Source organism: Lynx canadensis, chromosome D2, assembly GCF_007474595.2.
Source record: "Lynx canadensis isolate LIC74 chromosome D2, mLynCan4.pri.v2, whole genome shotgun sequence".
Classification (NCBI taxonomy): domain Eukaryota; kingdom Metazoa; phylum Chordata; class Mammalia; order Carnivora; family Felidae; genus Lynx; species Lynx canadensis.
Window position 1 is genome coordinate 66,468,168 of NC_044313.2, and position 22,930 is coordinate 66,491,097.

General features: G+C 38.8%; 1 protein-coding gene across 1 annotated transcript in view; it reads left to right on the forward strand.

Annotated features, from left to right (window-relative positions):
• Positions 1 to 22,930, forward strand: part of FAM13C (family with sequence similarity 13 member C) — a 165,865-nt gene that overhangs the window by 125,589 nt on the left and 17,346 nt on the right. Inside the window, 2 exon segments of the mRNA XM_030335007.1 lie at positions 4,206 to 4,416; positions 5,506 to 5,644. Of these exon segments, the coding sequence (XP_030190867.1) occupies positions 4,206 to 4,416; positions 5,506 to 5,644 (350 nt within the window).

Here is a 22,930-nt window from a genome sequence, read left to right on the forward strand (position 1 = left end):
AGATAATATTCAGTTCCTTATTCTGATGATGATAATTACTATAAAATGATGGTTCTCATGGTTACTATGTTTAGCAGCTTCTATGCCTTATCTCAGTGTTTCACCAAATATGCTAGACAAAGGTCCATGGGCAAATATTGTTAGTTTTACTAGAAATTTATTTTAATGTGTATTAGTAAGAAAAATAGTAACTAGCACATCAAATTCATTATGTCTTGACCACCATAACTTAAGATGAAGCCAAAATTAAAAAATAAAAACAATTATAGGTTGAAATTTTATCTATCCATTTAAAATACATAGTAATATATTAATTTATATAAATATGTACTCTTTTGTACATATTCTACTCTATATCTATATACAGATCTTCAGATTTTCTTTGACTTATAATAGGGTTGCATCCAGGTAACACACTGTAAGCTGAAAATATTGTAAATCAAAAATTCACAGAGGGGCACCTGGGTGTCTCAGTAGGTTAAATGTCTGCCTCTGGATTTTGTCTCGGGTCATAGTCTCATGGTTTGTGAGTTTGAGCCCCATGTTGGGCTCTGCACTGACAACGCAGAGCCTGCTTGGGATTCTTTCTCTCCCTCTGTCTCCGCCACCATACTCTGTTCTTTCTGTCTCTCTCTCGAAGTAAATAAAAAAACATTAAAAAAAAACTTTTTAAAAAAATCCATGAAATACACCTAAACTACTAAGCAATCTAACTTAGCCTAGCCTACATGAATAGGTTCTCAGAACACTTACATTAGCCTACAGTTGAGCAAAATTATCTAACATAAAGCCTATTTTATGAAGTTGAATATCATGTAATTTATTGAACACTGTACCAAAAGTGGAAACAAAAATGGCTGTATAGAGAATGGTTTTAAGTGTATTGGTGGTTTACCCTTGTGACTGCATGGCTGACTGTGAGCTGTGGCTCACTGCCACTGCCCAGCATCACAAGAGAGTATCGTACCACACAAAGCTATCCCAGGAGAAGATCCAATTTCAAAATTCAAAGTATGGTTTCTACTGAATGTTATCACTTTCACACCATCGTAACATCAAAAAATCATAAATTGAACCATCATAAGTTTGGTGTGTGTGTGTGTGTGTGTGTGTGCGCGCGCAGAGAGAGAGGGACAGGGAGTAAACATAGGTTTATGTGGATATGGCAAAAATTTTGTAGAAGATATAGTTTTATTTCATTTCATCTTCATCCTCACTTAGTCTTGTGAGGCAGGTACCATCATTCTCTCCATTTTACAAGTGAAAAAAAAAATCCATGTTTAAAAAGGCCCAACATTTCTGAAGTCTTTCTAAACAAATGGTAGACCTGAGGCTCCAACTCATAATCTTTGCTCTCTGTTGTGGCATCCCTGGGGTTGTTTCTCACATTCTCAGGAATGCTCATTTTCTTTCAAACTTTTTAAAAAATATTAACATTTATTGTTTTTTCCTCCTATAAAATTAAGATTTATTCATTATAGAAATTTTAGAAAATAAGATTTCTTTTAGAAAAGAAAAGAAGAAATAGGTTTTTTTTTTAATTGTGGTAATAACATGAGATCTACACCTTTTTTTACCTGAAGTTCTGTTTTTTTGACATAGATATATACTCTTAACAACTTTTTAAGTGTACGGCACAATACTGTTAACTCCAGGCACAATGTGCAGCAACCTCTTTTTACTTTCCTGTCACAGCTCTGTAAGATGGGCCAAACAAAGACACTGAGAGAGGTCAGGAAGTCCCTGGAACTTCACAAGAAAGTATAAGCACACCAAAATTCCTGGTTCCTAGGCCCCTTCCTTTAAATCACACTGCATCACATGAGGGGCCCTATAGCAAGCAGCCCTGTCCTTCGGAAGACAAAGTAACATACTCAACTGAGAAGCATCAGAAACCGCAGTAAGCTTTTCCCTGTTGGGGAGCAGGGTCTGTAAGAGCTCTATTCCCAGGATGATAGCAGCAATGGCTGCCTCAGAATCTGTGCTGGCCTCTTCTGAGCAAGGAGCTCAATAATTCTGTGTGTGCAAGTGCCCACACACATGCACCATCTAATTTAATTAAGCCACTTCTCAATTCAAATAATGAGTTTGAATACATAACTGAAGCACTACCAAATTACCAATTTTTGACTTTTTGTTGGTTTTCAGCTTGGTGCTTCTAGGTCTTTGTGGCTCTCTGCTTCCTCTAGTGGTAAATCTAGGGCAGGGGGTTTGGGATGTTAAGTAGGCAGCAAATGACATGAGTGCCCACAGAAGCACACACCATATAAATGGAGGTTTATGGATTTAATTGTAATGCAATTCAAAAGGAGCCATTCAGAGTGATCTGTGATCTTATGAAGTTCCATCATAGGACCCTGTGGGTTTCAGAAGCTAAGCTCTCTTCTTGCCTCCACTTCAGTCAAATGGCTAGGAGCCCAAGTGCCTCCATTTGGCATTATTACAAAGCAGCACCAAGAGACTCATGTTCATTTTGACCCTAGGGCCACAGCCGAGCTGAAGGGCTGAATGCCTCAGACCTTTCCCATTTCAACAAAAATACACTGGTCCCAGGTGCTTGCTAAAAATTCTCTTCTTCCCCATCATTATTACCAAAAGATTCTGTCCAGAAACAGGTAATATGAATAAAATGCATTTCTTTTTGGGGCCTAATGGTTTATTGAAAGGATTTGGTAAGCACCAGTATACCTCCTGGTGGGCTTTGAAGGTGATTGTTAGCATATGTTGTTGATTAGTAACATTTATTGATTAGTAACTCTTACTCCTGTTACTCTTTAAGGCTCCTGCCAAACTGTGTTTTCTGGGTAAATTATTCTTAGCAAGGGTGTTGCCTGTGGTGAGTTGTCAGACACACGGACACACCTTGCTTCAGACCTGGGCACTGGTGTTCATCTGGCCCCACCTCTTCACCAGCCCTCATCTCATGCACTTCTGGCCAGCTCAGCCACTGATAGAATGCTGTTAGTGAGCTTCACAGGCACATTGGAGGCATTATCCAGGCTCCCAGTCTGAAACCCAACAGGGAAGAAGCCAATTGAAAGCACACAAGGGATCAGACCTTTGATGTTGCACAAAGCAAATTGCATTTCAAGCTCTGGAGAACATGAGCCATTCTAAACCTGATTAAGAGTCATCCGGCACCAAATTGTGATAAATGTTTATTTTGGAAAAGTGGATTGTCAGTGTTTTCAGATTCTGCTTATTCACCCAGAAAGCATGTTTTTCTCTTTATTTGGGGTAAGAATAAAAGAAAGCCTTGAATTGTCCTGAGTTGTTTGCTGGGCAAAATTGAGAAGGAGTTTGTTTTGGCTTCTGCTCAAATAACTGTCTAGAGCCCCCTGATGTAGAGAGTCTCACCTGGCCACTCTGACTCAGTGTCTTCATATTCCTCACTTATCTGCCCTTCCTCTAGAGCACAGGTGTGCCCACTCTCTGGACTGGCCCTGAGGTGGGAAGTTAATGAGTTCATTTAAAGGGAGAGTGATCTGGGCCCCTGGGTGGCTCAGTAGGTTAAGCATCGGACTTTGGCTCAGGTCATGATCTCACAGTTCAACAGTTTGAGCCCTGTGTTGGTCTCTGTTCTGACAGCTCAGAGCCTGGAGCCTGCTTCGGATTCTGGGTCTCCTTCTCTCTTTGCCCCTCCTGCTTGCACTCTCTCTCTCTCTTTCTCTCTCTCTCTCTCTCTCTCTCTCTCAAAAATAAACATTAAAAAAATAAAAGGGGAGTGATCATAGAATTCAGACACAGACGTAGCTGGAGACAGGATTTGGAATCTGTTTTGTTCTTGTTTTTTAATTTTTGTTAAAAATAAAATGCTACAAAAAATTTTGGAGGAGAAAAAAAATCATTCCTAATTCTTCCATGCTTTGTAGTTGCTAAGTAGCTTCTTTGGTATTTTAGTGCACTTACTTGTACACATAAATGTATGCTTTTACATAAAATGGAATCATTACTGAATCATTACTTTAAATTTATACCAAATAATTTGGTTTCCATATTTTTTGTTAGTGGCTTTGTAATATTTTCTATCCAGTTTCTCTGAGAATAAACATAACAGTACTTTGAAAGCCTTTCATATCCCCAGAAAGAAGAAATGACAAAGAAGCCAGACATTATAATGAATGTTTATGATCTTTACTTAGGAACATGACAGTCTCAAGGCCTCTGTCATTTCTGAATCTTGATGATTTATCTTGTTTCCTCAGACCCTGCACCAGCCCACAAAGATGGGCAGAATGAAGCAGACAGTGCACCAGAAGACCTCCAGTCTGTCGGGACTAGCAGGCTTCTCTATCACATCACTGACGGTGATAACCCACTGCTGTCACCACGATGCTCCATCTTCAGCCAAAGCCAGAGATTCAACTTAGACCCTGAATCAGCCCCTTCTCCACCCAGCACTCAGCAGTTTATGATGTAAGAAAACCTTATCTTCATTTCATCCACTTTTTCAAATACATTTATAACCTATAATGAAGTCTGTGTCTGAAATAGTGCAGACATGCCTATCAAATACAACTGCAAGACCTGAGCAATGAATGGCAAGAATCAGTGTACTTTCTATTTGGGAATACCGTGTCAGGTCTTGCCATCTCAGGAGGAAATGGTCATGAGATGCAGGAATACCCCAGAGCTTACATGTTTGAACATTTTTGGTCAAATGACCAGAGTCCTAAGTAAGAATATGTCTATGCAAATATCAGGAGTATCCTTCTTGGTAAGCTCAATATTCTTTGCATGCCCAACAGTGGCTTCAAGGGATAGCTTGCGGCAGTGCTTGGGAGTTGTCTACCTCAATTTCTTCTTAGATTCCACAAGAGTAGCAGCTTACAATAGCTGCCCTCCACTCCCCCAAAAAAGTGTGAAACTATGCACTTTTTTAAAAAAAATCTACAAATAATTTTGATTCAAAACTAAAATGAGTGTCCCTTGACTGAAAATATGTACAGAGAATCCTAGTTTCTCCTTAGTAACTTCTGCTGTCATTAATGAATTTTCCAAATCTCACCTTGCAGGCTGTCTATTGATGGATTTGAGGGAGTTAGTGGATTATTGCTATTGTAAACTGTGGGCTATGTGAGAGGGTCAATGCATTTTCTGGAGGTGGGGGTCCATTCTTATTAGATTCACAAGGCTCTGATGTGTCAAGAAAATTAACTACTTATCTATATCTTCTTTAAAAATGTTATTAGGTGCAACATGTTAGGGATAATGCCACAGCAGCTATTTCTTTTTGTCTTAAATTGGCCTCTTCCAAACTTTAGGAAATGCACTTCCTAGAATAATATTCTGACATTTCTGCACTAAATTCCCTGATAGCATTGTCCCATAATGGAATTCTTTGATCAGTGGTCTCTATTAATAAGTAAATGCCACCATGGTAGACTCATCAAAAATGGCCTATCCTCTCTGATAATCCAGGAAGCTTCGTTTGTAGACCAGCAGCAATGTTTATGGGAAGACCATGGTTTTTGATGATTCTCTCCCTCCCTGCAATCATTACAGGCCACGAAGTTCTTCACGGTGTGGCTGTGGTGATGGCAAGGAGCCACAGACCATTACCCAGCTCACCAAGCACATCCAGAGCCTCAAGCGAAAAATTAGGAAATTTGAAGAAAAATTTGAACAAGAAAAGAAATACCGGGTAAGGACCCTGTGGCTTGAAATAAGGGTTGATTGTGTCTGAGGTGTGTGGGCTTTTCTGTCCTTCCTTTTTGGGTACTCCTCTGTGCCAGGGGACAGCTGTTTTCATTTGCCAACACAGGATCTATCATAAATAGAGTTCCTATCCTGGATCTGTCCTATTCTCACAGGCTGTCAGTTGCTCTCTAAAAAGATATTTTCTGGTAATGGATTATAACTCTTTTTTAAATCTTTTTTATTATTTATTCTTTAATTTATTGTCAAATTGGTTTCTATAAAACACCCAGTGCTCATTCCAACAGGTGCCCTCCTCAATGCCCATCACCCACTTTCCCCTCTCCCCCAACCCCCATCAACCCTCAGTCTGTTCTCAGTATTTAAGAGTCTGTTATGGTTTGCCTCCTTCACTCTCTGTAACTTTTTTCCCCTTCCCCTCCCCCATGGCCTTCTGTTAATATTCTCAAGAGACACATATGAGTGAAAATATATGGTATCTTTCTCTGCCTGAATTATTTCACTTAGCATAATGCCCTCTAGTTCCATCCACATTGCTACAAATGGCCAGATTTCATTCTTTCTCATTGCCAAGTGGTATTCCATTGTATATATAAACCACTTCTTCTTTATCCATTCGTCATTTGATGGACATTTAGGCTCTTTCCATAATTTGCCTATTGTTGAAAGTGCTGCTATAAACATTGGAGTACAAGTGCCCCTATGCATCAGCATTCCTGTATTCCTTGGGTAAATTCCTAGCAGTGCTATTCCTGGGTCATAGGGTAGATCTGTTTTTAATTTTTTGAGGAACCTGCACACTGTTTTCCAGAGTGGCTGCCCCAGTTTGCATTCCTACCAACAGTACAAGAGGGTTCCGATTTCTCCACATCCTCACCAGCATCTGTAGTCTCCCGATTTGTTCATTTTAGCCACTCTGGCGTGAGGTGTGGTATCTCAGTGTGGTTTTGATTTTTATTTCCCTGATGATGAGTGACATTGAGGCATCTTTTCATGTACCTGTTGACCATCTGAATGTCTTCTTTAGAAAAGTGTCTATTCATGTTTTCTGCCCATTTCTTCACTGGATTTTTTTTGGGGGGTGTGGAGTTTGGTTAGTTCTTTGTAGATTTTGGATACTAGCCCTTTGTCTGATATGTCATTTGCAAATATCTTTTCCCATTCCATTGGTTGCCTTTTAGTTTTGTTGATTGTTTCCTTTGCAGTGCAGAAGCTTTTTATCTTCATGAGGTCCCAATAGTTCATTTTTGCTTTTAATTCCTTTGCCTTTGGAGATGTGTTGAGTAAGAAATTGCTGCGGCTGAGGTCAGAGAGGTTTTTTCCTGCTTTCTCCTCTAGGGTTTTGATAGTTTCCTATCTCACATTCAGTTGCTTCATCCATTTTGAGTTTATTTTTGTGAATGATGTAAGAAAGTGGTTTAGTTTCATTCTTCTGCATGTTGCTGTCCAGTTCTCCCAGCACCGTTTGTTAAAGAGGCTGTCTTTTTTCCGTTGGATATTCTTTCCTGCTTTGTCAAAGATTAGTTGGCCATACAATGGAAGAATAAATATTGTTAAAATGTCAATACTACCCAAAGCAATCTACACATTCCATGCAATCCCAACCAAAATTGTAACCAGCATTCTTCTCGAAGCTAGAACAAGCAATCCTAAAATTTTATGGAACCACAAAAGACCCCAAATAGCCAAGGTAATATTGAAGAAGAAAACCAAAGAGGGAGGCATCACAGTCCCAGACTTTAGCCTCTACTACAAAGCTGTGATCATCAAGACAGTACGGTATTGGCACAAAAACAGACACAGACCAATGGAATAGAGACTCCAGATTTGGATTATAATTCTTATTTCCAAACTGATTTGATTATCTATCCTCCTCTTTCCCCCCTAAGGAGCATTCCTATCACTAATAGTCTAGGACTGAAATTTAGAAACTTTTGAATTATGATCTTATTTTTTTCTTTAACTCTTTACCATTTACATGTTTGTAAGAACCTATTAAGGACACAAAGGACAGAATCTCTACTTGTATAACAGAATGAGGGAGAGTTTTCTTTGACATAAAAATATCTCCTGGTTGATAGATAGGGACCTATCAAGTAACATCTGCTCAGGCCACTCATAATAACAACCCCCAATCTATCTTTTCCAGTCCAAGAGACACCAGTCTTCATGCTGGTGTTGCAGTGTTGTAATGATGAACTTTTTCTTTCATTATATAAGAAACAATAGAAAGGTAAGTGTCCTCATTGCCAATGTTAGTTTTATTTATCTTCCCTAATGGTGACCATGGCATAGAGAAAAATCATATTCATGTAGAACTGCACAAAGATATTGGGTCTTTGGTAGAGGGCCCAGACAGCTTGTTATCAGAATAAAAGATAACAGGGGATAATGTCTCATACATCTTGAAATATTTAAAGGCTCACTAAACCTTGGTACAAAGGCAATTGGCACATCCCCGTGAGTCAAATAAGATTGGGGGAGGGAGGTGAAAGTGGATGATATCCCACTCTCCCATTCTTTCTGACCTGTTTCCCACAGTGGCTTCAAACTCACTAAAAGAGGGGTGTAAAGAGTGATTTTTAGCTTTGCACAACAGAAAACAAAATCAGACAGCTTTTCAAGACAAACTTTTCTTTTTCAAAGCTACTTACCGTCTTTTACCTTTTTAGCGCAGGAGGGGCACCCTACAAATAATGAATACAAGCCTTTATTTTACAGATAAGGAAATTGAGGCCCAGAAAAGACCTGTAACTTGCCTTAGGTGGTTGCGTTCTATCAGCTCAGACTTAGGATGGTAGAATAAATATGAGTGGGTTTTGCAATGGAGGAATAGAAGTAAGATTTGTAAGTGTCCACATTTTGAAAGTTCTAGATATCTTGAGAGAAACTGATTTTTTCTGTTTGCAGCTGGAGTGTTATTGGATCTATGATGCCCTCACTTTGGGGACTGTAGAGTAACAACTATAAGCTCCATTACCGGAGCCTGTTAATACTTACTACCTGCCAATTTTTTTATTTCAAGTTTTTATTTAAATTCTAATTAGTTAACACATATAGTAAAATTGGGTGCAGGTGTAGGCTTTAGTGATTCATCACTTAAATACAACACTCAGTGGTCATCACAAGTACTCTCCTTAATCCCCATCATCAATTTAGCCCATCTTCAATTTAGCCCAACACCTTCCATCAACAGTTTGTTCTCTATTGTTAAGAGTCTCTTGTGGTTTGCTTCCCTCTTTTTCCCCCCTTCCCCTATGTTCATTTGTTTTGTTTCTTAAACTCCACATATGAGTGAAATCATATGGTATTTGTCTTTCTCTAATTTTGTGTAGCATAACGTATTCTAACTCCATCCATGTTATTGCAAATGGCAAGATTTCATTCTTTTTAATGGCTGAGTAATATTCCACTGTATATATACACCTGGCAATTCTTTTTTTGGGGGGGAGGGGGCATATCTTTTTTTAAATTTACATCCAAGTTAATTAGCATATAGTGCAATAATGATTTCAGGAATAGAATCCAGTGATTCATCCCCTACATATAACCACCAATGTTTATCCCAAGTGTTGTCCTTAATGTCCCTTGCCCATTTAACCCATCGCCCTACCCACAACCCCTCCAGCAACCCTCAGTTTGTTCTGTTTGTATTTAAGAGTCTCTTATGTCTTGTCCCCCTCCCTGTTTTTATACTATTTTTGCTCCCCTTACCTTATATTCATCTGTTTTATATCTTAAATTCCACGAGTGAAGTCATATATTTGTCTTTCTCTAATTTTGCTTAGCATAATACACTCTAGTTCCATCCACATTGTTGCAAATGGCAAGATTTCATTTGTTTTGATTGCCCATTAATATTCCATTGCATATATATACCACATCTTCTTTATGCATTCATCAGTCAATGGACATTTGGGCTCTTTCCATACTTTGGCTATTGTTGATAGTGTTGTTATAAATACAGGGGTGGGTGCATGTGCCCCTTCAAAACAGCACTCCTGTATCCTTTGGATAAATACCTAGTTGTCCAATGCTGGGTCGTAGGGTAGTTCTATTTTTAATTTTTTGAGAAACTTCCATACTGTGTCCCAGAGTGGCTGCACCAGTTTGCATTCCCACCAATGGTGCAAAGGAATTCCTCTTTCCTCACATCCTCGCCAACTCTGTTGTTGCTTCAGTTGTTAATTTTAGCCATCTGACAGGTGTGAGGTGGTATCTCATTGTGGTTTTGATTTGCATTTCTCTAATGATGAGGGATGTTGAGCATTTTTTCATGTGTCTGTTAGCCATCTGGATGTTTTCTTTGGAAAATTGTCTACTCATGTCGTTTGCCCATTTCTTCACTGGATTATTTGTTTTTTGGGTGTTGAGTTTGGTAAGTTCTTTATAGATTTTGGATACTAACCCTTTATCTGATATGTCCTTTGCAAATATCTTCCCACATTCAATCACTTGCCTTTTAGTTATGTTGATTCCTTCTCTGTGCAGAAGCTTTTTATCTTGATGAGGTCCCAATAGTTCATTTTTGCTTTTGTTTCCCTTGCTTCCAGAGATATGTTGAGTAAGAAGTTGCCATGACTGAGGTCAAAGAGGTTTTTGCCTGCTTTTTCCTCTAGGATTTTGATGGCTTCCTGTCTTATGTTTAGGTATTTCATTCATTTCAAGTTTATTTGTGTGTATGTATAAGACAGTGGTCCAGGTTCATTCTTCTGTATGTTACTTTCCTGTTTTACCAACACCATTTGCTGAAGAAACTGCCTTTTTCCATTGGATATCCTTTCCTGCTTTGTCAAAGATTAGTTGGCCATACGTTTGTTGGTCAATTTCTGGGTTCTCTATTCTGTTCCATTGATCTATGTGTCTGGTTTTGTGCCAGGGCCACACTGTCTTGATGATTAGAGCTTTGTAATACATCTTAAAGCCTGGAATTGTGATGCCTCCAGCCTTGGTTTTCTTTTTCAGGATTACTTTAGCTATTCGGAGTCTTTCTGGTTCCATACAAATTTTAGAATTGTTTATTCTAGCTCTGTGAAGAATGCTGGTGCTATTTTGATAGGGATTGCATTGAAGATATAGATTACTTTGGGTAGTATTGACACTTTAACAATATTTTTTCTTCCAATCCATGAGCATGGAATGCTTTTCTGTGTGTGTGTGTGTGTGTGTGTGTGTGTGTGTGTGTGTGTGTTCTTTGATTTCTTTTATAAGCTTTCTATCGTTTTCAGTGTATAGATTTTTCACCTCTTTGGTTAGGTTTATTCCTAGGTGTTTTATGGTTTTTGGTGCAATTGTAAATGGGATAAATTCCTTGATTTCTCTTTCTGCTGCTTCATTATTGGTATATAGAAATGAAATTGATATCTGTACATTGATTTTATATCCTGCAACTTTGCTGAATTCATGGATCAGTTCTACCAGTTTTTTGGTGGAATCTTTTGGGTTTTCCATATAGAGTATCATGTCATCTGTGAAGACTCAGAGTTTGGCTTCCTCCTTGCTGATTTGGATGCCTTTTATTTCTTTTTTTTTTTTATGAAATTTATTGACAAATTGGTTTCCATACAACACCCAGTGCTCATCCCAAAAGGTGCCCTCCTCAATACCCATCACCCACCCTCCCGTCCCTCCCACCCCCCATCAACCCTCAGTTTGTTCTCAGTTTTTAACAGTCTCTTATGCTTTGGCTCTCTCCCACTCTAACCTCTTTTTTTTTTTTTTCCTTCCCCGGCCCATGGGTTCCTGTTAAGTTTCTCAGGATCCACATAAGAGTGAAACCATATGGTATCTGTCTTTCTCTGTATGGCTTATTTCACTTAGCATTACACTCTCCAGTTCCATCCACGTTGCTACAAAGGGCCATATTTCATTTTTTCTCATTGCCACATAGTATTCCATTGTGTATATAAACCACAATTTCTTTATCCATTCATCAGTTGATGGACATTTACGGATGCCTTTTATTTCTTTGTGTTGTCTGACTGCTGAGGCTAGGGCTTCTAACACTATGTTGAGTAATAGTGGTGAGAGTGGATATCCTTGTCGTGTTCCTGACCTTAGGGAGAAAACTCTCAGTTTTCCCTATTGAGGATAATTTTCGTGGTGGGTCTTTCATATATGGTTTTTATGATCTTAAGGTATGATCTTTCTATCCCTACTATCTTGAGGTTTTTTTTTTTTATCAAGAAAGGATGATGTATTTTGTTAAATGATTTCTCTGCATGTATTGAGAGGATCGTATAGTTCTTATTCTTTAATGTGTTACTATTATTATTAATGTGATGTATCACATTGATTTAATTGCAGATATTAAACAAGGCTTGCATCCCAGAAATAAATCCACTTGATCGTGGTTAATATTTTTTTAATATATTGTTGGATCCTGTTGGTTAGTAACTTGTTGAGGATTTTTGTGTCAATATTCATCAGGGAAATTGGTCTGTAGATCTCCTTTTTAGTGGGGTCTTTGTCCGGTTTTGGAATCAAGGTAATGCTGACCTCGTAGAATGAGTTTGGAAGATTTCCTCCCATTTCTATTTTTGCAACAGCTTCAAAAGAATAGATATTAACTCTTCTTTATTTTTTTTGTTTTTCTTTTCTTTTATTTATTTATTTTTTAATATATGAAATTTATAGTTAAATTGGTTTCCATACAACACCCAGTGCTCATCCCAAAAGATGCCCTCTTCAATGCCCATCACCTACACCCCCCTTCCTCCCACCCCCCATCAACCCTCAGTTTGTTCTCAGTTTTTAAGAGTCTCTTATGCTTTGGCTGTCTCCCACTCTAACCTCTTTTATTTTTCCTTCCCCTCCCCCATGGCCTTCTGTTAAGTTTCTCAGGATCCACATAAGAGTGAAACCATATGGTATCTGTCTTTCTCTGTATGGCTTATTTCACTTAGCATCACACTCTCCAGTTCCATCCACGTTGCTACAAAGGGCCATATTTCATTCTTTTTCATTGCCACGTAGTACTCCATTGTGTGTATAAACCACAATTTCTTTATCCATTCATCAGTTGATGGACATTTAGGCTCTTTCCACAATTTGGCTATTGTTGAGAGTGCTGCTATAAACATTGGGGCACAAGTGCCCCTATGCATCACTACTCCTGTATCCCTTGAGTAAATTCCTAGCAATGCTATTGCTGGGTCATAGGGTAGGTCTATTTTTAATTTTTTGAGGAAACTCCACACTGTTTTCCAGAGTGGCTGCACCAGCTTGCATTCCCACCAACAGTGCAAGAGGGTTCCCATTTCTCCACATCCTCGCCAGCATCTATAGTCTCCTGATTTGTTCATTTTAGCCACTCAGACTGGTGTGAGGTGATATCTGAGTGTGGTTTTGATTTGTAATTCCCTGATGAGGAGCGACGTTGAGCATCTTTTCATGTGCCTGTTGGCCATCTGGATGTCTTCTTTAGACAAGTGTCTATTCATGTTTTCTGCCCATTTCTTCACTGGGCTATTTGTTTATCGGGTGTGGAGTTTGGTGAGCTCTTTATAGATTTTGATACTAGCCCTTTGTCCGATATGTCATTTACAAATGTCTTTTCCCATTCCGTTGTTGCCTTTTAGTTTTGTTGATTGTTTCCTTTGCTGTGCAGAAGCTGTTTATCTTCATGAGGTCCCAATAGTTCATTTTTGCTTTTAATTCCCTTGCCTTTGGGGATGTGTCAAGTAAGAAATTGCTGCAGCTGAGGTCAGAGAGGTCTTTTCCTGCTTTCTCCTCTAGTGTTTTGATGGTTTCCTGTCTCACATTTAGGTCCTTTATCCATTTTGAGTTTATTTTTGTGAATGGTATAAGAAAGTGGTCTAGTTTCATTCTTCTGCAGGTTGCTGTCCAGTTCTCCCAGCACCATTTGTTAAAGAGGCTGTCTTTTTTCCATTGGATATTTTTTCCTGCTTTGTCAAGGATTAGTCAGCCATACTTTTGTGCGTCCAATTCTGGAGTCTCTATTCTATTCCATTGCTCTATGTGTCTGTTTTTGTGCCAATACCATGCTGTCTTGATGATGACAGCTTTGTAGTAGAGGCTAAAGTCTGGGATTGTGATGCCTCCTGCTTTGGTCTTCTTCTTCAAAATTACTTTGGCTATTCAGGGCCTTTTGTGGTTCCATGTGAATTTTAGAATTGCTTGTTCTAGTTTCGAGAAGAATGCTGGTGCAATTTTGATTGGGATTGCATTGGATGTGTAGATAGCTTTGGGTAGTATTGACATTTTGACAATATTTATTCTTCCAATCCATGAGCACAGAATGTTTTTCCATTTCTTTATATCTTCTTCAGTTCCCTTCATAAGCTTTCTATAGTTTTCAGCACACAGATCTTTTACATCTTTGGTTAGGTTTATTCCTAGGTATTTTATGCTTCTTGGTGCAGTTGTGAACGGGATCAGTTTCTTTATTTGTCTTTCTGTTGCTTCATTGTTAGTGTATAAGAATGCAACTGATTTCTGTACATTGGTTTTGTATCCTGCAACTTTGCTGAATTCATGTATCAGTTCTAGCAGACTTTTGGTGGAGTCTATTGGATTTTCCATGTATAATATCATGTCATCTTCAAAAAGTGAAAGCTTGACTTCATCTTTGCCAATTTTGATGCCTTCGATTTCCTTTTGTTGTCTGATTGCTGATGCTAGCACTTCCAAGACTATGTTAAACAACAGCGGTGAGAGTGGACATTCATGTCGTGTTCCTGATCTCAGGGGGAAAGCTCTCAGTTTTTCCCCATTATGGATCATATTAGCTGTGGGCTTTTCAAAAATGGCTTTTATGATGTTTAAGTATGTTCCTTCAATCCCAACTTTCTCAAGCGTTTTTATTCAGAAAGTTTGCTGAATTTTGTCAAATGCCTTTTCTGCATCGATTGACAGGATCATATGGTTCTTCTCTTTTCTTTTATTAATGTGATGTATCACATTGATTGATTTGCGAATGTTGAACCAGCCCTGCATCCCAGGAATGAATCCCACTTGGTCATGGTGAATCATTCTTTTTATATGCTGTTGATTTCAATTTGCTAGTATCTTATTGAGAATTTTTACATCCATATTCATCGGGGATATTTGCCTGTAGTTCTCTTTTTTTACTGGGTCTCTGTCTGGTTTAGGAATCAAAGTAATACTGGCTTCATAGAATGAGTCGGGAAGTTTTCCTTCCCTTTCTATTTCTTGGAATAGCTTGAGAAGGATAGGTATTATCTCTGCTTTAAATGTCTGGTAGAATTCCCCAGGGAAGCAATCTGGATTCAATTTCTTCGCTGGTTATGGGTCTGTTCAAACTTTCTATTTCCTCCAGTTTTAATTTTGGAAGTGTGTGGGTGCTTAGGAATTTGTCCATTTCTTCCAGGTTGTCCAATTTGTTGGCATACAATTTTTTATAGTATTCCCTGATAATTGCTTGTATCTCTGAGGGATTGGTTGTAATAATTCCATTTTCATTCATGATTTTATCTATTTGGGTCATCTCCCTTTTCTTTTTGAGAAGCCTGGCTAGAGGTTTGTCAATTTTGTTTATTTTTTCAAAAAACCAACTCTTGGTTTCATTGATCTGCTATACAGTGTTTTTAGATTCTATATTGTTTATTTCTGTTCTGCTCTTTATTATTTCTCTTCTTCTGCTGGTTTTGGGGTGTCTTTGCTGCTCTGCTTCTATTTCCTTTAGGTGTGCTGTTAGTTTTTGTATTGGGGATTTTTCTTGTGTTTGAGATAGGCCTGGATTGCAATGTGTTTTCCTCTCAGGACTGCCTTCGCTGCATCCCAAAGCATTTGGATTGTTGTATTTTCATTTTCGTTTGTTTCCATATATTTGTTTATTTCTTCTCTAATTGTCTGGCTGACCCACTCATTCTTTAGTAGGGTGTTCTTTAACCTCCATGCTTTTGGAGGTTTTCCAGACTTTTTCCTGTGGTTGATTTCAAGCTTCATAGCATTGTGGTCTGAAAGTGTTCATGGTAGGATTTCAATTCTTGTATACTTATAAAGGGCTGTTTTGTGACCCAGTATGTGATCTATCTTGGAGAATGTTCCATGTGCACTCGAGAAGAAAGTATATTGTGTTGCTTTGGGATGAAGAATTCTAAATATATCTGTCAAGTCCATCTGATCCAATATATCATCCAGGGCCCTTGTTTCTTTATTGACAATGTGTCTAGATGATATCCATTGTTGTAAGTGGGGTATTAAAGTCCCCTGCAATTACCACATTCTTGTCAATAAGGTTGTTTATGTTTGTGAGTAATTGTTTTATATATTTGTGGCTCCCATATTTGGCACAAAGACATTTATAATTGTTAGTTCTTCTTGATGGATAGAGCCTGTAATTATTATATAATGTCCTTCTTTATCTCTTGTTACAGCCTTTAACTTAAAGTCTAGCTTGTCTGATATAAGTATGGCTACTCCAGCTTTCTTTTGGCTTCCAGTAGCATGATAAATAGTTCTCCATCCCCTCACTCTCAATCTGAAGGTGTCCTCAGGTCTAAAATGAGTCTCTTGTAGACAGCAAATAGATGGGTCTTGTTTTTTTATCCATTCTGATACCCTATGTCTTTTGGTTGGTGCATTTAGTCCATTTACATTCAGTGTTATTATAGAAAGATATGGGTTTAGGGTCATTGTGATGCCTATAGGTTTCATGGTTGTAGTGATGTCTCTGGTACTTTGTCTCACAGGATCCCCCTTAGGATCTCTTGTAGGACTGGTTTAGTGGTGACAAATTCCTTCAGTTTTTGTTTGTTTGGGAAGACCTTTATCTCTCCTTCTATTCTAAATGACAGACTTGCTGGATAAAGGATTCTCAGCTGCATATTTTTCCTGTTCATCACATTGAAGATTTCCTGCCATTCCTTTCTGCCCTGCCGAGTTTCAGTAGAGAGATCCGTCACAAGTCTTATTGGTCTCCCTTTATATGTTAGAGCACGTTTATCCCTCAATGTTTTCAGAATTTTCTCTTTATCCTTGTATTTTGCCAGTTTTACTATGATATATCATGCAGAAGATCGATTCAAGTTACGTCTGAAGGGAGTTCTCTGTGCCTCTTGGATTTCAATGCCTTTTTCCTTCCCCAGATCAGGGAAGTTCTCAGCTATTATTTCTTCAAGTACACCTTCAACACCTTTCCCTCTCTCTTCCTCCTCTGGAATACCAATTATGCGTAGTTTATTTCTCTTAGTGCATCACTCAGTTTTCTAATTTTCCCCTCATACTCTTGGATTATTTTATCTCTCTTTTTCTCAGCTGCTTCTTCTTCCATAATTTTATCTTCTAGTTCACCTATTCTCTCCTCTGCCTCTTCAATCCGAGCTGTGGTCGTCTCCATTTTACTTTGCAGCTCATTAATAGCATTTTTTAGCTCCTCCTGGCTGTTTCTTAGTCCCTTGATCTCTGTAGCAATAGATTCTCTACTGTCCTTTATACTGTTTTCAAGCCCAGCAATTAATTTTATGACTATTATTCTAAATTCACTTTCCGTTTATATTGTTTAAATCGTTTTTGATCAGTTCGCTAGCTGTCGTTATTTGCTGGAGGTTTTTTGAGGGGAATTCTTCTGTTTGGTCATTTTGGATAGTCCCTGGAGTGGTGAGGAACTGCAGGGCACTTCCCCTGTGCTGTCTTGAATAACTTGCATTGGTGGGCGGGGCTGCAGTCAGACCTGATGTCTGCCCCCAGCTCACCACTGGGGCCACAGTCAGACTGGTGTGACCTTCTCTTTCCCTCTCCTAGGGGCAGGATTCACTGTGGAGTGGTGTGGCCCATCTGGGCTACTTGCACACTGCCAGGCTTGTGATGCTGGGGATCTGGCGTATTAGCTGAGGTGGATCAGCAAGGTGCACAGGGGTGGGAGGGGCAGGCTCAGTTTGCTTTTCCTTTGGTGATCTGGTCGGGAGGGGCCCTGTGGCACTGGGAGGGAGTCAGACCCGCTGGAGGGATGGATCCACAGAAGCACAGCGTTGGGTGTTTGGGAGGTGCAAGCAAGTTCCCTGACAGGAACTGGTTCCCTTTGGGATTTTGGCTGGGGGATGGGCGAGGGAGATGGCGCTGGTGAGCACCTTTGTTCCCCTCCAAGCTGCACTCTGTTGTCTGTGGCTCAACAACTCTCCCTCCCGTTGTCCTCCAGCCCTCCCGTTCATGAGCAGATCTGTTAACTTATAACATTCCAGATGTTAAGTCCCACTTGCTGTCAGAACACACTCCATCCGCCCCCTCCGTTTTTGCAAGCCAGACTCGGGGCCTCTGCTTTGCCGGCGGACTGCCCCTCCATCCCGACTCCCTCCCTCCAGTCCGTGTAGCGCGCACCGCCTCTCCACCCTTCCTACCATCTTCCGTGGACCGTATGTGCTTGGCTCTGGAGAATCCGTTCTGCTAGTCTTCTGGTGATTTTCTGGGTTATTTAGACATGTGTGGGCGGAATCTAAGTGATCCGCAGGACGTGGTGAGCCCAGCGTCCTCCTACACTGTCATTTTCCCCTATTAACTCTTCTTTAAGAGTTTGGTAGAATTCCTCTGGAAAGCCATCTGGCCCTGGACCCTTGTTTGTTGGGAGATTTTGATGACTAATTAAATTTCTTTACTGGTTATGGGTCTGTTCACATTTTCTGTTTCTTCATGTTTCAGTTTTGGTAATATATGTTTCTAGGAATTTGTCCATTTCTTCCAGATTGCCCTATTTGTTGACATAATTTCTCATAATATTCTCTCATTATTTGTTTTTATGCAGTGGTGGTTGTGATCTCTCCTCTTTCATTCTTGATTTTATTTATTTTGGGTCCTTTTTTTTTCTTTTTGATCAATCTGACTAGGGGTTTTCAATTTTGTTAATTCTTTGAAAGAACCAGCTCCTGGTTTCATTGATCTGTTCTACTGCTTTATTATTATTATTATTATTATTATTATTATTAATTTTAATTTTGATAGCACTGATTTATGCTCTAATCTTTATTATTTCCTGTCTTCTGCTGGATTTGGGCTTTATTTGCTGTTATTTTTCAAGTTCTTTAAGGTGTATGGGTAGGTTGTGTACCTGAGACTTTTCTTTCTTCATTAGGAAGGCCTGGATTGCTATATACTTCCCTCTTATGACTGTCTTTCCTGTATCCCAGAGGTTTTGGGCTGTTGTGTTATCATTTTCATTGGTTTCCATTTACTTCTTAATTTCCCTTTTTAACTTCTTAGTTATCTCATTAATTCTTTAGTAGAATGTTCTTTCGTCTCCAAGTATTCATTGTCTTTCCAAATTTTTTCTTGTGGTTGATTTTGAGTTTCATTGCATTGTGGTCTGAAAATATGCAGTGTCATCTCAATCTTTTTGTACTTGTTGAAGGCTGATATGTGTCCCAGTATGTGATCTATTCTGGAGAATGTTCTATGTGCAGTTGAGAAAAATGTGCATTCTGCTGCTTTAGAATGAAATGTTCTGAATATATCTGTTAACCATCCAGTCCAGTGTGTCAGTTAAAGCCATTGTTTCCTTGTTGATTTTATGCTTAGATGATCTGTCCATTGCTGTAAGTGGGGTGGTGAAATCCCCTAATATTATGGTATTATTATCAATGAGTTTCTTTATGTTTGTGATTAACTGATATATATTTGAGTACCTCCACGTTGGGGCATAAAAGTTTACAATTGTTAGATCTTCTTTGTGGATAGACCCCTTAATTATGATATAATGCCCTATTCATCTCTTGTTACATCCTTTATTCTAAAATCTAGATTGTCTGATATAATTATGGCTACTCTGCCTTTCTTTTGGTGACCATTAGCATGGTAGATGTTTCTCCATCCCCTGACTTTCAATCTGAAGGTGTCTTTAGGTCTAAAGTGGGTCTCTTGTAAACAGCATATAGATGAATCTTGTTTTCTTATCCATTCTGTTACCCTACGTCTTTTGATTGGAGCATTTAGTCCATTAACATTTAGAGTAAGTACCGAAAGATATGAATATAGTGCCAATGTGTTGCCTATAGAGTTGGAGTTTCTGGTGGTGTTCTCTGGTCCTTTCTAGTCTTTGTTGCCTTTGGTCTTTTTTGTTTTGTTTCTTCTTTTCTCCACTCAGAGAGTCCCCCTTCAAATTTCTTGCAGGAATAGTTTCGTGGTCATGAACTCCTTTAGTTTTTGTCAGGAATCTCTTTACCTCTCCTTCTGTTTTGAACGACAGCCTTGCTGGATACAGAGTTCTTAGCTGCGTATTTTTCCAATCCTGCACATTGAATATATCCTGCCACTCCTTTTTGGCCTACCAGGTTCCTGTGGATAGGTCTGCTGCAACCCTGCTCTGTCTTCCCTTATAGGTTAAGGACTTTTTTTTCCCATTGCTGCTTTCATAATTCTTTCCTTGTTTGTGTATTTTGTGAATTTGACTATGATATGCCTTGTTGATGGTAAGTTTTTGTTGAATCTATTGGGAGTTCTCTGTGCTTCCTGGATTTTGACATCTATGTCTTTCCCTAGAGTAGGAAAATTTTCCAGAATAATTTGCTGACATAAACCTTCTACCCCTTTTTCTCTCTCTTCATCTTCTTGGACTCCTATGACTCAGATGTTATTCCTGTTTAATAAGTCACTGAGTTATCTAATTCTTGTACCATGCTCTTTTACCTTAGTTACTCTCTTTTTTCTGATTCATTATTCTCCATAATTTGTCTTCTCTTATCACTGATTTGCTGCTCTCTTCATCCATCCTTGCCACTGTTGCATCCATTCAAGATTTCCTCTTGGTTATAGCATTTTAAGTTTCATACTGACTAGATTTTACTTCTTTTATCTATTCAGAAAGAGATTCTATGCTTTTTTCAACTCCAGCTAATATTCTTATTATTGTGACTCTAAATTCCAGTTCAGACATCTTGCTTATATCTGTGTTGATTAAGCCCCTGGCTGTCATTTCTTTGTGTTCTTTCTTTTGGGGTGAATTCCTTCATTTTGCCATTTTGGAGGAAGAAAAAGGATAACTTAAATAAAACAAAAAGTAAGAAATATTAAAAACAACACAGAAAATCAAATAAAAGAAGCTAGATCCTCTGTCTAGGTGAGTTTTGGTCTGGTTGTTGAAAGAAACTTGATAGAATAGAGAAAAAAGGGAAAGAAAAGACAAAGAAAGAAAAAGACAAAAAGTAAGAAAGTTTAAAAATTAAAAATATGTATACAATAAAATAGAATAAAATGTAATGAAGATAGTGAAATAGAATAAAATTCTTAGAAAAAAATATAAAACATAGTAAAAAGAATTTAAAAAAAATTTAAAGGAAACTATGGGTGCCTGGGTGGCTCAGTGGGTTAAGCATCCAACTTCAGCTCAGGTCATGATCTTGCAGTCTGTGAGTCTGAGCCCCAAGTTGGGCTCTGTGCTGACAGCTCAGAGCCTGGAGTCTGCTTCAGATTATGTGTCTCCTTTTCTCTCTGCCCCTCCCCAACTCACACTCTGTCTCTCTCTGTCTCTCAAAAATAAATAAATGTTAAAAATTTTAAAAAAATAAAATAAAAAGACAAAAATAAAATTTTCTCTTTCTGTATCCAAGAAAAATAAATGAAAGGAGAAAAAGAAAATAAAAGAAATAAAAAAAAATAGATGAACCAGCAAACAGAGTGAAACTTGAATGAAGTTACATCCAGTTTCCTCTAGAACTCAAACAATGAAGCACTCTATAGTCTGTACACTAAGAAGATGGAGAAACTTGTGGTTCTCTAGGGCATGTGCTTGGAGGGCGGAGTTGGGCGGGGCTTGGTGTAATGGCTCTGTTCTCCACTAGGTGGCACTGCTTAGCTTACTAGGATGGATTGGTGTGGTATATGTGTGCATGTGCATGTAGGTGCACGTGCAGGAGAGGTGAAAATGGCATCACCCAACTTCCTAGTTTCAGGCACAGGAACTTTGTGTTCTCACCTACCCAACAAGCAATCAAGGATCCCTCCTTTGTCTCAGTCTTCTTCTGTCCATTCCCCACTTCTACACTGTGTCTGTGTCCAGGCTGTCAGCCTGCCATACACCTGGAAATTATTAAATCAGACTGATCTGGATTTGAATCTGGCACAGCTAGTTAGGAACTCTGTGACTTTGGACTTGTTATTTCATCTTTCTGAGTCTCCGTTTATCCATCTGTGCAGTAGAGTTAATATTAGTAGTGACTTCTTAAGTTTGTATTAGATGAGTGAATATTATACTGTAATATAATGCTTATTACAGTGTTTCACACAAGGGAAGTAAGTGGTCCTAGATATTATTACATTTTTAATCTATTTTAGTGATATTCGACCAGGCTATCCCTTGACAGTCCCTGTCTTGTCCAAATAGAGAGAAACATTTGACACATTAATTCTTCACTAAATTTTTCAGCCTGCAGCCACAGGACTCTGGATTACTTCTTTCTATTGTAAGAGCCACCCAGCAGGCTGCCTATTTTAATAGAATTTCTCCTGGCACCTCCTGTTTTTGTCTAGAGAAGTTTTAGAGCTGGTGCAGGCACATGCTCACACAACACACTTAAACATCACAAATGCGGATGAATGCATTTGGGAGCAGTAGAGGAGGGCGTCATGGTCACCACTGCTTCAGTGTGTACAAAAGTCTCTGATGTAATCAGAACCTTTGATGTCTCAGGGAACAGAGCTTCCCCTCACCCTTTCTGTCAAGGTGCCAGGCTGTGGTTAGAGGTTTGACATGTCATTGGGCTTTAATTGGTTGCTGTGTGTAAGGCTTTCCTTCCTGTCATGTGTACTATGGAATTAATAGCACCCACAGCTAATATTTTAGTCTGAGCTCTTGCTTGGCCTCCATGTTAGTCTGATGCCCTGGTACAACATGCATCTTTCCTTCTATGTTGAATGTGACCATTTTATATTCCTATCCAAACCCTGTTTATTTCTACAATTAATTTCACATTTAACTATCATTAGACTCATGGACTTAGAAAAGGCTATTTCAGCCAGATGTTCACTATTTGTGAAATTAGAGAATGTTAGAATTAGAAGGGATCAGCCAGTCTTATTTCTCATTTGACCTTTGAAGGAACAGGCTCAGAGAAGGGAAGTAACTTCCCCAGGATCACACAGCAAAGAATTGACCTAGCCAGGACAACTCAGGTCTTTTCATTCCTAATCAGATCTCTTTCCAAAGTGTCTTTTGAACTGTGTTTGATAGAGCACAGATTTGGTCCAGTGATACCCTCAGTCATATGCCTTGGAGATCCCATTTTAGTTGCATTGAACAAAATATACACTGTAATTTCTGGGCTTATAGCCTCTTGGGGTCTATTAAACTGAATATTTCAATTTA